Raw genomic sequence first — 13,102 nt, 5'->3', positions numbered from 1 at the left:
TTGGCCAAGCAAAAAACTTGTGCAACAGTTTCATTTGCCTGAGCACAGAGGTGCTTAGCCATGTTAGTCTGAAGTCAGGCAGAAGGAAATTCAGAGTTGTACCTTGAGCCCTTGACAGACTTTACATGTAAGATGTGATGAACATGTCTTAAGGAGTGATCTGGCATTCATTCAAGTTATGGTGTGATAAATCCAGGAATAAGCCACAAAGGTGTTACATGAAATATGTAATAACTTTGTGGGTGGTTCCTATCACATCTTGAATTGAATCCCTTCAGGACTCCTATGTGTTTCAGAGGCTGGGAGCCCCAATCAGCTGATGGGCGCTCCCAGCCAGGAAAGTGGTATCAGATTCAAAAGGCTCCATGTGCTCGCCCAACTGAGACCCTAGGTCAGCTGATCAGAGAGCTGAGCTTGCTCTTTGCTGGTGCAGGTGTGATGGGTTCTGATCATGATTTGTGGCTCCCCCTGCACTGCTAGCATGGCACAATGGGATCTGATGCTCAGTCCTATAATTGTGCCTTCTGCCATGCATATGTGGCATGGCAGGAAGTATAATTGTTGGGATCATGCATCAGATCCCATCGTGCCTTTAATTTAACATCTGTCAGTGGTGATAGAGACTAACTGGTTTAAAGAAGCACGAACCCTTAAATAGGCAACAAGATTCTTTGTATGATGGATCTAATGAAGTAGATTAGATTATTGCCTATTAAAGCTCATGTCTCTCTGAACCAGTGACTAAGGTGGGACCCTGGCCTACTTTCTGCCAGTTTCTTTGTCAACTCAAAAAACCCACAATTAATGGCTGTAAGCATACTTCTGCACATTTAAGATCAATGGGCATTTGCCATTAGCTTCAGTTGCAGCTGTACTGTACTGTGTTGACTACTCACTGTACTGAAGAAAAGATAAAAATGACATAAATAAAAAGTGTAATCAGAGAAGAAAACTTTGCCTCTAGCTCTGACATGAGGAGGAGAACAGAGGGGAAGAAGTTTAAAGTGAAATAGATTAGGGTCATAGATTTTGAAGAGATTGAAGTGTTTCAGAAATTGGAACCATCCCATGAATATGTGACCTGAAAATATCCAGCTATCATTCCAAAATTACAGCCACAGAGCCATGCAACATATAAACATGTCTAAACCTGAAGCTGAGTAGTCTCAAAGGCGAGGATTTACAGGTTTGCAGGTTTGGTTCAGGGGTATCTCGATCTCCAAATGTACAAAGAAGCAAAATACATTACATTCTTAAGTTCCTTGTTGTATTTGGCATAGCCTTTATTAGTCTCAGAGAGGGCAGAAGAAAAAGAGTTGAGGAAAAGCTTAAGCATTGTTTCCCTACAGCGTGTTTACATTTCTTGTTGCTTTCCCCTATTCCTCCCTGTTTTCTATTTTTAGGTGTTTTATGTTTTTTGCTTATGTGCTCACTTGACTCTCTCTCCCACCAGCTGTCCTCCAGAATCTTGGCTGCCCTTTCAGTAGTGGTTTGTTGTCCACAGTTACTTTCTATTTGTGGGGGGAAAAAAGGTGGCCTCTCCAGGATTTACATTAGAAATGGGAGTAGAAGGTCAAGAAAAGCTTCTGAGATGGTAGCCCAATGCTTTTGGGTTTGAAGGAAGAGTCAACATCTCTTGTTGTTCCTTCTTTCACCAGCTGCAGCTGAGACTGCTTTCATAAGGCAGGCTCATTGTAGCTGGCAGCAGTGTCCTCTGCACACTGTGCTGCTCTGCTCAGGCTCCTTCTTCAGGCAGAGACCAGGTAGCAGAGGTAGATTTTGGACAGGACAGTTAGGACTGCTGAATGACAGGCAAATTAGCCTGTGCCCCCAGGCTAATTAGCCAGTCTGCAGCATCACATGAATGCTTCTACTCTGCTTTCTGTTTAGGAAGTGGCTTGTGAAGGGCAGCATGGTGTGCTTGGTGACCCAAGAAGCTTAGTGTGTTGACCTGGCCTACATTTTTCCTTTTCTTTCCTGCCTGGAATAGTGCAGGGGTTCACTGGGGGATGGTAGAGGGAGCCATGCCTCCACCTCCCTAAATATGGCTTGGCAGCAAGATTCTCGTTCAGAAGACTATTATGTCACAAACTTCCTGAGGGACAGTGGGTAAATTATAATCTATGTGCCTCAATCTCCATCAGTTAAATAGGGTACTGATCATTTCTGACTCATTAACAGTAGTGAGGGACTTGCCAATAGAAAGGAAAATACTCCTCCCTAATTATTTCAATCTCATTAACTGTGTTTAGCCTAGTATTGTTTGTAGTGGTGGAAATGGGTATACATCAGTGATAGAATCACATAGGCCCAAAGCAACCAATTAAGTGTAGGCCTGGACAATCAAAATCTCCCTCTAGTATCTAATATAACAAAGGCAAGAAACATTTAATTTCTATTGTGCTCGCTCTAGTTAGCAGCCAGAAATGTTTACTGGAAATTGACGGGTAGCTATACAATCGATAATCACTATTAAACAGCAATTATATTGACTAAACAAAGCAAAATCCATCTAACAGACAGATCTCAATGGAGCTAAAAACAGCCTTTTTACCAGGATAAAGAAATTAAAATAGACTGGCTTTTATAGGCCTTTGTATGGACTCTTTGGGTGCTTTAAGGGTTTTTTCCCCTTTGTTGTAGCCAATATTGGATTCCTTTGTTGGAAGAGTTAAATGCTACTGTGTGACAGTAACGTTAGGGTAATAGGGGTGCTGCTAGTTTGAAGCAGTTAACTGTTTTGTTTATCTGTTTAACCTACCTTTGCCTCTCTCAGTAGTGCCTCCTTCCCCTATCCTTTTCTCCCCCTTTCCCTATCCTTTGTATTTAAATTACTTTGTTCCTTTCTATGTATTGCCATTGCTATGAACAGACCTACAGACAGCACCTGATGAAGTCAGCTGTTGCCTACAAAAGCTTGTCTTTGTGAATGAACCAGTCTCTAAGGTGCCACCCTTCCTTGCCTTCTGCCTGACTTCAGACTAACATGGCTAACTACCTCTCTTTATTTTTATTATAATTGAGGCTTTTCAAACAAGATTCCATGACATACCCTTAAACTGATTTATTGAGCGCAACTTTGGTGGGGATAGCTACTGCATTTGCTACAAAATGTGTATTTCAGCAGTGTTTCTGCTCTCAGAGAGCTAAATTTTCCCTTGAATTTCTCCCTTTTGCTGGAGCTGCTGGGTTCAGGATTCTGTAGGGTTTTGTGGTTTGAGTTGGGGGCATTCGATGTGACAGGGTAGGGAACTAAGAAATTTCCATGGGGTTGGTGGATGCCCCTCTAGAATATAAGCAGGGAGTTAATGCTGCTTCATGGAAGCATGGGATGCCTATACATGTGCAGGGCAGGCATTTTGAAAGATGCTGTAACTTTTGTTTTTTGCTTTACTTACAGCACTTTAAGTATAATACCTTAAAACTTAATAGGCATTCCATAGTTTTGCGCAAGTTTCATGCCTATAGAGGAGGAGGCAGGGAGTGCTGGATATTCTTTTGAGAAATATGCTGATATTGGACTCCAGAGCTAGGTACACCTGGTGGTAGCAAGTAGTAATTATCACTTTGAAAAGCCCCAGTTAAATACACATGCAATGAAGGCAAACTAGGTAGACCGAGTTGCACTACTGCAGTTCGCCTTACATTTAAAATGCATTCAATAAAGTTTATTAAGGTGACTTCCACCATTTTAAAAATGTTCTGAAGTTGCCCATGTGTATTAAGTGAATGCTTTAAAATGTATTAATGGTGCAAATCATCACATATATGGGCACCTATAAAGTCCAGAACCCTATATCCAGCCCCTAACAATCTATGAATCTATAAATGCTACAGCTCAGAGGTAGGGAAGCCCAGTCTGTGGTGACCTAGCTGTGACTGAGCTTTGCCCTTAGACGGCAGAGTGCCAGTACAGCACTGTGAAAGGGCCAGAAGCTCTTTGTGCGGATGCTTTTGAATCTGTGGGACGCTTACTATTGTTTTGTACAGTCATTTCTCAGTAGAGATATTGTAAGGTGAAGCTTGAAAGCTGATCTGTAGGAAACTGGAACTAATTTATTTTTCTGTTTCCTGAAAGGTGTTTTTGAAGTTACTGCAGGACACAGGGAAGAAGCCATCTATGCCCTTGGCAATAGACTTGAAGGCCCCAGTTGCTAATGGTACTGAATCAACCTATCAGAAGTGTAAGTAAAAAAAAAAAAAAAAATTCTGTGTCTTGCTTCAAAGCAGTTGGTTTTAGAAAGGTGAGAGGTCTACAGTTAATCAGGCTAAAGCCTCCCTACAGTTGGCAGCATGTGTGAGAGGAGTGGGCTACTATAGGTCATCACAATCCTGTGTGATGTCTTCTCACGTGCCGTATTCAGAGGTATCTAGATATCCTGCTTGGGATTATATGCTTCAACACTTGCCCTGGCTTACTTTCGGACTGATATGGCTAGAGCAGACCTTGTAATCTTTTTTTAGCTGCTTCTTTCTGTCATCATGGACAGCATTACCATCAGGTTCGTCATTCAGGCCCAATAATGTAGATGTCATCTTCAATTTAGACCTATTGCAAGCTCTTCACAATTGTATAAGTATTGCAGATTCTTTCTGCATGACATCTCTAAAATATATACTCTTCCCTTTCCATCTACACAGTTGAAACTCGCATCTGGTTATTTATTTAGGGCAGCTGTAGACATGCAGAGCCTGCTCCCATGTGCTGTAATTATGGTGTGTTGGGCAGACTTGATTAATCGAGTCTGACAGTGTGTGCTAATTAGCATGCCTCCAGCAGCCTCTGTGTCTCATGTATTAGTGACCCCACGCTCCAAAATGGTGGCAGGGGCGCTTTAACTAAAGCTCCTTTGGTGAGCTTTAGTTAAAGTGCTCCCACCACTGTTTTGAAGTGAGGGGACGCTGATGCATGGGACACTGTTAGTGTTTTAATTAAAACGCTTCACCCCCTTCCTTGGAGCATGTGTAAAAATCCTCTTAGTTGCTGTAACCTTCTTTTCTCTGGCTTTGACAACTGTAGTCTTACCATACGTACATCCCTTCAGAACACTGGTTGAAGATCACCATGTGAGCCAGTTGCTTTGACTATATTAGCTCTATCTTAGCATCCCTGCTCTGCCTCCCTCATCTGCATTGCATCAGCTATAAGTCATTTTGTCTTTGTTTTTAGGAACCTTGGTGGTCTGTGCCCTCCCTGTCCAACATTTCTGTATCCAAATGTCAACTCCCATCTCCAGTCAGCCCTGGATGTTGGCTTCTTTCACTCACTTGTTTAAATTTTAGAATGAGCTCCCTCACATGCTGTCCCCTCACATTTGGGGGTGGTTTGTATAAGGACCTAGAAAGCCACTTTGTTGTTTTCCTCAAAAAGCCTCCTTAATACTCTCCTTGGCTGTGGTGCTTACAAAAATCTTGACAAGTGCAAACTCTGTGGGTGACGTGTTCAAAAACATTCCTTGCTGACCTTGTTCAGCTCCCACAGCAGTGTGTGGGAGTTTTACATTGACTTCAGTGGAGCAGCTAAAGCAATGCTGAGCACTTTAGAACATGTCCCTCCTTAGAGTTTTCTATTTTGTGATTTTTCCCTACCTCAGATAGCATGAGGTTTGAACACAGACATCACATTATAAATGCCCTGTGGTGACCGTCTCATTGATTGTCTTTTTCTACGTCTACTTTCCTCTCATCATATAATTATGGAGATAGAGATGATAAAATGAAAGCAACAAGGCGCCCTTTGGGGAAAAAAAACTAAAATAAGAAAAAATCTCTGTGAAATGACAACAGGTGCTGTATTATTTATATAGTTTTAGATATCTCTTTATTTTAGGACTAATTAAAAACAAAGTTCCATGGCACATATCAAGTTAGATAACTTTTAGGAAGTCTCAGGGCAGTTTATCAAGCTGTTTGTCCCCTGCACGTCACATTTTCATTAATGTATACAAATTGAAATGTATAAAGTAATCAATGTTTGGCCTCTACTGTACCTTATATCTTAAGTTAATAGCCAGCTATTTTTCAGAACATATAGATATGTATTTATTAGGTGTCTCACATAATTAAAGAAACCATTAATTAGAAGCAATAGTTCTTATTTCTGAGGCTGATAAATTACCGTAAGAAAATGTGATAATAATGCTATTTCTGCGGGGAGAAGGATGGAGAGAAATTTTCATTCATGGAAGATGACTGTCATTCATCATTAAGGACAGTTGTGAAGTGTAGGCATAAGGGATTTGGGAGTTGGTCATGAAAGGTATCCATCTTTGTCAGAGTTAACCAGAATACTCCATGGGCAATAGCTTGACCTATATAATTTTGTCTTTGAAAGCAGACTCAAAGACAGTCAAACTTTCTGTTTGGCAAAGTAGTTCAATGAATTTTGGCAAAGCCCTAGAGTGAACAGCTGGATTATTTAAAAAGATCACAGGATTCTCCTATGCAAATTAAGGGAATTGGGATTGAGATGACACATGGTGGCTAACACCAGCGAGGGTAACAGGTATAGGTAAGCATCAAAGCCCAGTGCAGAAGGGCTATAGCCCTGTATACATGGCCTGTTCAATACTGAATTATAATAGTTACCCATGGGGGCCTTATCTCATACTTGCAGTCTTTGATGAACCTATTTTCACAACAAACCAGGCACAGTTCTTTTGTTCTGATGTTACAAGTTGGAAACTGGGGTACAAATACTGAAGGTTATGACAGGACTTAGTTGCCTCTCTGCCACGCAGCCAGCTGCCTTCCCTGCCCCCTGCCATGCAGGTCCCAGGACTCTGTTAGAAAGCAGGGGGCGAGGCTCCCCTCCACTTGTGGCAGTCCCAGGACCTCCATGGCATGGGGCGGGGAAGGCAGCCAGCTCCATTGTGCAGGGCTTCTCCCAGTGGCACATGAATATGGGAGCCACACGTGCGCTGCATGGAGCCCCTTGCAATAGAGGTGGGCCAGCCTGGCTGAGCTCCTTGTCCCCACGTGCAGTGCTGGGTAGAGCTGTGCATCACTGGGTGGCAGCACCTGTATGGGACATGAGTGCTGTAAATAAAAAGGGAGGCAAGAATGAACCAGAATGGCTATATGGCAAAGTTATTTGAGCCAAATAGTTGTTGGAGGGGGTTGTGTGCCGGGGGGGGAGGGGGGGAGAGATTGTGGAGGGTCCCCATGTCCTCCCCTCTCTTGCACCTCAAAAATACCACACACCCACACCCACACCCACACTGTGCCCCAGCAACACCCCCACATATACACAACTCCCCCAACATACCCTATTGCCCCCACACATTCCCACACTCCACCATATACACACCTACCACCAACCACACCCCCTCAAACAATATACAAGAATAAGACTTTATTTTTGAGTTATTACCTCTGTTTATAATATGCAGATACAAAACATGACAAAATATTTTTGTAATAAAATTAAAATACGTTATAGTAGGTGTTGTTTAACTTCTACTGTATGCTTTGGGTTTCTTTTGGTTCCAAGATGGCGAACCTCCCCTCCCAAAAGGAGTACTTCTGGGAGACAAGGGGAGGGACTTCTGGTGGCAAATGTCAGGGGTTAGGGGTGGGACTTTTAGTCCCAGATAGGAACCAGAGGGTGGGGCACCTGTCAAGGGGCAAAGCTACCCTTGCAGACACCCAAACTAATTAAGCAGCCCTCTAGCCAAAATATCCATCTCTACTCTAGTCTAATGGTTGTGCCATGCTGTTGAGAGGTTCCAGTTGTACTTCAGGGTTTTTTTTATGTGCTTTATTTCCTGGTTATTCAATTTTTTTTTTTTTTTAATAAACAGCCTTAGGAGTAGGGACCAGAAACCAGATCTTTCCCACTTCTCAGGTAATTGTTCTGGCCACTGGGAGACATGGTCCATGAATACGCAGAAGAATAGCTTTAAAGAAAAGGAGTTAGCACTTTCCCAGGCCAAAAACACCACTCTTAGCATAACAGTGGTTAGAATTTGAATTTCTCAGGCAGGGGGTAGAATTGAACCCAGCCCTCCTGCTTCCTGGATGAGTGCTGTAACCACTGGAGCTCTCAGAGACATGAGGATCTTCTTCCCAATCACTACCTCCTCCTATGTCTTAAAAGAAAATATTCTGGATTGTAATGTTTTTGAAAGAGAAGCTCATACACTTCCCTTAGAGGTAAGGGTTTCAGCTGTGAATTTTGAGTAGAGCAAGGGATCTCTTAGAGCACAGACTCAGCTCTAAGCACTAAGCTCAAAAAAGGGGCAGGATTTAAGATATGTCTCTCTCCTCCTTACTCACTATTCCCCAGCTTGGGCAGGCCTTCTTGCTCACTGTTTTGAATTCCATCCTATGATGTATAGCACAGCCTGTGTATTGTGTAGATGTAGGCACCAAAGTGGGGGCTATGGATCTTGTTATAGTGGCTAGATGCCCAAGTAGTTGATGGTGCAGCACTGTGCTGGAGTCTCTTTGTGTGTCTGAGTGAAAGCTTGCTTACACAATGTATGTGGATGAACAGAGAGTTGAACCCAGGTATCTCAGGCCCCTGGCTAGTCAAACCTTTTTCTATGGAGTGTGTGGGTCCCAGCAGCAGAGCTCACAAAAAAAACCTGCATGTTTTCTGAGTGCCACATTGAGCAAGGAAAGCATAGATATGTTAGGGTCCAAGCCAGCACAGCACAAATTTGGAAGTCAAAACTGCATCATGGAGACCATCAAGCTGTCTATGCCTTTCTCCATGTGGTGTAGTAGTCAGCTGGGATTGACTGCCCTGGCATATGTCTCAAGGCAGATGTTGGAGGGTATTTCTTTCCTTAGCTATGTTGTGCTCTGAGTGCTTTCCACAGATTATAGCTTCTTTAGCTGAAGTGTTCTAGCTCATATCTACCCTCCAGCCAACCAAGAAGCCTTGTTCTGACTGACCTTGAGAGAGATTTTAAGAAGTGTAACACTTCCTCCTGCTTTTGCTGCTCACTTAAAGATGGGCTGTGTTCTGAAAGGTGCCATCCAGAGTAGAGAGGACATAAGACTGGTCCCTTGAAAGCATGTTTGTATGTCTGTTGGTGATGCAATGCTGGTGTGAGAAGAGGCTGACAGAGCTCTTCATAAAAGCAGTCAGGGAAAAATCCAAATGGCTTAGAAAATTCATGTAACATGCTTCAATTTAGAAATAATACAATAAAACCTCATGCATTCAAAGCACAGGGGAACAAAAACACTAACATTGAAACAAACACACTTGCCAATTTGCATATATGCAAATCAATACAGGTATCCACAGGCTTAATTCACTCAACTGATGTGTTTTATCTTTTTGCAAAATACTTCAAGTCTCAGCACAAGTATTTCATAATCACACTTTTGCACAGCAGTTGTGTACCAACTTATAATACAAGCTGGTTTTTTTTTAAACACATTTTTTGTGTTCCAAGCCAAATCAAGTCCAAATCTATGAGTGAGTCCAGAACCATACGTGGCCCTTCAACCAGCAAACAGCTTCCACCCCCACCAGGAGCTTCAGATGTTTCCAACATCTTTCGGCAGGCAGGCCCAAGGTCAGAAGCTTGGGGTTTGGATGCCCCAAGTTTTGCCTGCCCACAGCCATATGGCCACAGGAGCAAGTTAGGGAGGAGGCTCCCATTTCCATAAAATAGGCTTTAAGCCCCAACACCTCCGTGGGTACTAAACCACACCAGAAGAACAGTTGTCTTGGAGAGGACTTAAGGAAAATTGCCTTCTTGGACCTGGATATATGATGTTTCCCCTTCCAGGTAAGTATAATACAAGCTATACATGATATTTAGATGAAAGCCAAAAGACTCATCATTTAGGATATAGTTCATTGGTCTAGGTCCCAGCAAAGTCAACAGCATTTCAAGCCATGGTGACTCAACAACCCGGTCCTACTCAGTATATATGTATATTCCAGATTAACTTCTCTGCTCCCCACCTCAAGGATCCACATGCCAATTAGCTTCCTACTCATGACTGTAACTGGATGTTCTTGTCATGATTCCTAGGACCCTCCAAATTTATATACAGATGAGGTGAGAAGTGACCTGGTCTGCTCATATTGGATCGAGGGCGGGGTCACACAGGTCACATGCAACAGGCTGAGAGAAGGTGTGACAGTGTCTCTCATCTATGTAGATGTTTACCAGACATTTAAGGCTGGTGAAGCAGCACAAATCATTAGAAACAGGAGAGAAAGTTGTTGTTCAGCTGTGTAAGTGAAGAGGAAGTTGAAATGTATTTGATGTAGTGGTTCACTTTGACTCGAAAAGAGCTGGCACTGGGGGGGACTGAATGCAATGAAACTGTCTTATTCAGGTAGGCTGCACTACTCCAGCCTTATGGCAGGTTCCCAGCAGACATTTTGCGCAGTATGGGCCTTAGCCTTGTGCCAGGTGTTGTATGGGCATGCTCAGCGCAGACTTCATGCACTCAGCTTCAAAGCTGGTTTTTATGACTGAGCACCTGTTACAGCACATTAATGATATATATTATATTTAATGAGGATTTCTTAGTTCAAGGGACCAGAAAATGGTTTTGAATTCCAAAGTAGATGTTTATGAATTATCTGTATTGTAAAATGTACAAAAATCTATTCTTTCGGCTGGGGCATGACAATAGATTTGAAGTATCTGATACTTTGAGCTACCCAAGATTGAACTAACAAGGTTATACTGTATATATTTAAAAGAACAAAATGTGAGTTCGCCTCTGACAGGGGGCTTCCCGGGGCTACATCTCAAGTTAGCCCACTCGCCTGTCTAGGGCAGTTTGCCCTGACTCGCCTGCCACAACTTGAATGATTCCATGATATATTAAGTGGGAGGCTGCCAGTTTATTTCCCTGATGCAAGAGGCTGCTATCCATGGCTCCATACCTTCCCTACACCATGGCCCATGCCTTGCAAATGGCATCCAGAATATTATTATTGCTTCCCAGCTTCAGGCCAGGTCAGATTCAGTCCATTGTTGGGCCTCTTCCATGCTTACATTGACTCCGCCCCCTCTCACAGGGGCCTCTTGCACGCCGCCCCTTGCTGGGCTACATACAACCTGCCCTGCTCCCTTGAGTGGCCTCCTGTCCATCAGGCTTGCCTACTAATTCTCTGGCACAGCCCATGAAGCACCTTTGATTTGCTCATTCTCCCCTACTGTACATGGCATTGCCTTGTGCCAAACACTGGGCTGCTTCTGCCCCAAGCCTTCCACTGGGCAACTGGTTTCATGCACAAACACTTGGGGTTGGCCCATGTACTACCCTTTAAGCTGCCCATGCAGCCCTGCTTGGTACACCCCTGGTGCAGTCCTTCAAGCTTTCCTCTGTAGCCCTACTCTGCACCCCACTAGTACAGTCCTTCAGGGTTACACCCTACTCTGCATGGACCCTCAAACTACGCACAAGGGGCCTCCGGGATCTCACACCCTGATGGGCTCAGGTGCCTCATTATTAGTGCACCTGGCCCACACTGCTTCTACTACTCTCACCACTACCCACCAGATGGTGGGGACCGATGTTAAGGTGCTCCTACCCGCCTTTTACCGGTGGGTGGGGTATGTGGTCTAGTATTTTGAGGGGGCTGTCTGACCACTGATAATCCTGCCAGAACCCCTTCCCTGGCAGGGTGCAGTTTTTAAGTCATGGCGAGGACCAGGAGCCTCCAAGCCATCTCTATAGCTCCTGCCCTTACTGCCAAGATGTTACTGGACCTGTAACTCTGCCAGCTGATGTTACTGCCTTGAAGGCTGGCAGCAGGCGTCTGTCTCTTCCTGTCTTTTCTAAGTTTAAAAATGGCTGCCTTAATCAAGCTTCTGCTGGCTGCCTGTCTGCAGCCCTTAAAGTGGCAGGCACCCAAAGATGCACTGCCATACCCTCTTAGGTCCTTTTCAAGTCCAGACTGCATGATTCGTCACCTTAATTCTGGTCATGTCTCACCTGCATAGAATTCTCCATGTAAATCAAAATTGTTTCACCCCAGCATTCTTTCCTGCCCATGACAGGGGGTCGGACTTGATGATCTGCTCAGGTCCCTTCCGACCCTACCAACTATGAAACAAAGATTCTGCATAAAGGTCAGTCAATGGTAGCATTTGATGTATGGCAGTGGCAAGAATGATGAAGGTCTCAATTCATCAAAACACTGAGGCTCAAGGGCCCCTCAGAGGCATTTAGATTAAGACGTGATGGGATCTAATCCAGGAGAAGGCAATTATTTTGGCTGGAGGGCCTCTCACAGAGTTTTGGTGAGTTGTCGAGGGCTGCATGGGTAGCCCTGCCCCTTGATAGTTGTCCTGCCCCTGGTTGCCATATTGGGACTGGAAGTCCTGCCTCCTAACCCCTAATCTTTGCCAACAGAAGTCCCTCCACCTTGCTTCCCCCTCTCTCCCCCCCCGCCCCAATATTCCTTTTGGGAGTGGGGTTGCCATCTTAGAACCAGAAGAAAACTGAATCATACACTAAAAGTCAAACACCTAGCATAACATATTTTAATTTTGTTACAAAAAATATTTTTGTCATGATTTGTGTTTGCATAGTCTATATAGAGGTGATTGCATAATAAGTAAAAAAAAAAAAAAAAAAAAGTCTTATTGTATATTGTGGTGGGGCTGGGTGTATGGTGGAGTGTGGGGGGGCATAGGTATGTTGGGGTGTCTATATGTTGGTGGCGGTTGTGGGAGCAGGGTGTGGGAATGTGAGGTTTTTGATGTGCAAGGGAGGGTGGTGGGTGTAGGGACCCCCCATATTCGCACCCATGGTGCACAGCCTCTGCTGCTGGCAGCAGCATGAGGTGGGGGGGATCCAGGGTGCTTATAGTTGGCTGGGTACACTCTGACCGCTGTTGTGCATGCAGCCTGCCCGACCACCTCTGTCAAGGGGGCTCTGTGTGGCATGCCTGCAGCTCCCACACTTGCATCAGGGGAAGCCCTGCACTTGACTTTGTGGGGAAGTAGGGGACAGGGCTCCCACCACTCCCAGTGGAGTCCAGGGACCTATGCAGCAGGGGGTGGAGAAAGCAACCAGCTCCAGTGTGGGGCTTTCTCCTGTGCGAGTGTGGGAGCTGCAGGGGTGCCGTGTGGAGCCACCATGATGGAGGCAGCCAGGCAGACTGTGCTCC

General features: G+C 44.4%; 1 protein-coding gene across 1 annotated transcript in view; it reads left to right on the top strand.

Annotated features, from left to right (window-relative positions):
• The window catches only part of ABCA13 (ATP binding cassette subfamily A member 13), a 368,570-nt gene that overhangs the window by 190,152 nt on the left and 165,316 nt on the right, over nucleotides 1–13,102 (top strand). The window contains 1 exon segment of the mRNA XM_019537509.1: nucleotides 4,079–4,184. Coding sequence (XP_019393054.1) covers nucleotides 4,079–4,184 — 106 coding nt within the window.

This window comes from Crocodylus porosus, unplaced genomic scaffold (genome assembly GCF_001723895.1).
Source record: "Crocodylus porosus isolate Cpor-Errol unplaced genomic scaffold, CroPor_comp1, whole genome shotgun sequence".
In the NCBI taxonomy this organism is placed as follows: domain Eukaryota; kingdom Metazoa; phylum Chordata; order Crocodylia; family Crocodylidae; genus Crocodylus; species Crocodylus porosus.
Note: the sequence above shows the minus strand (reverse complement) of the source record. Positions and strands in the feature narration are given on the sequence as shown.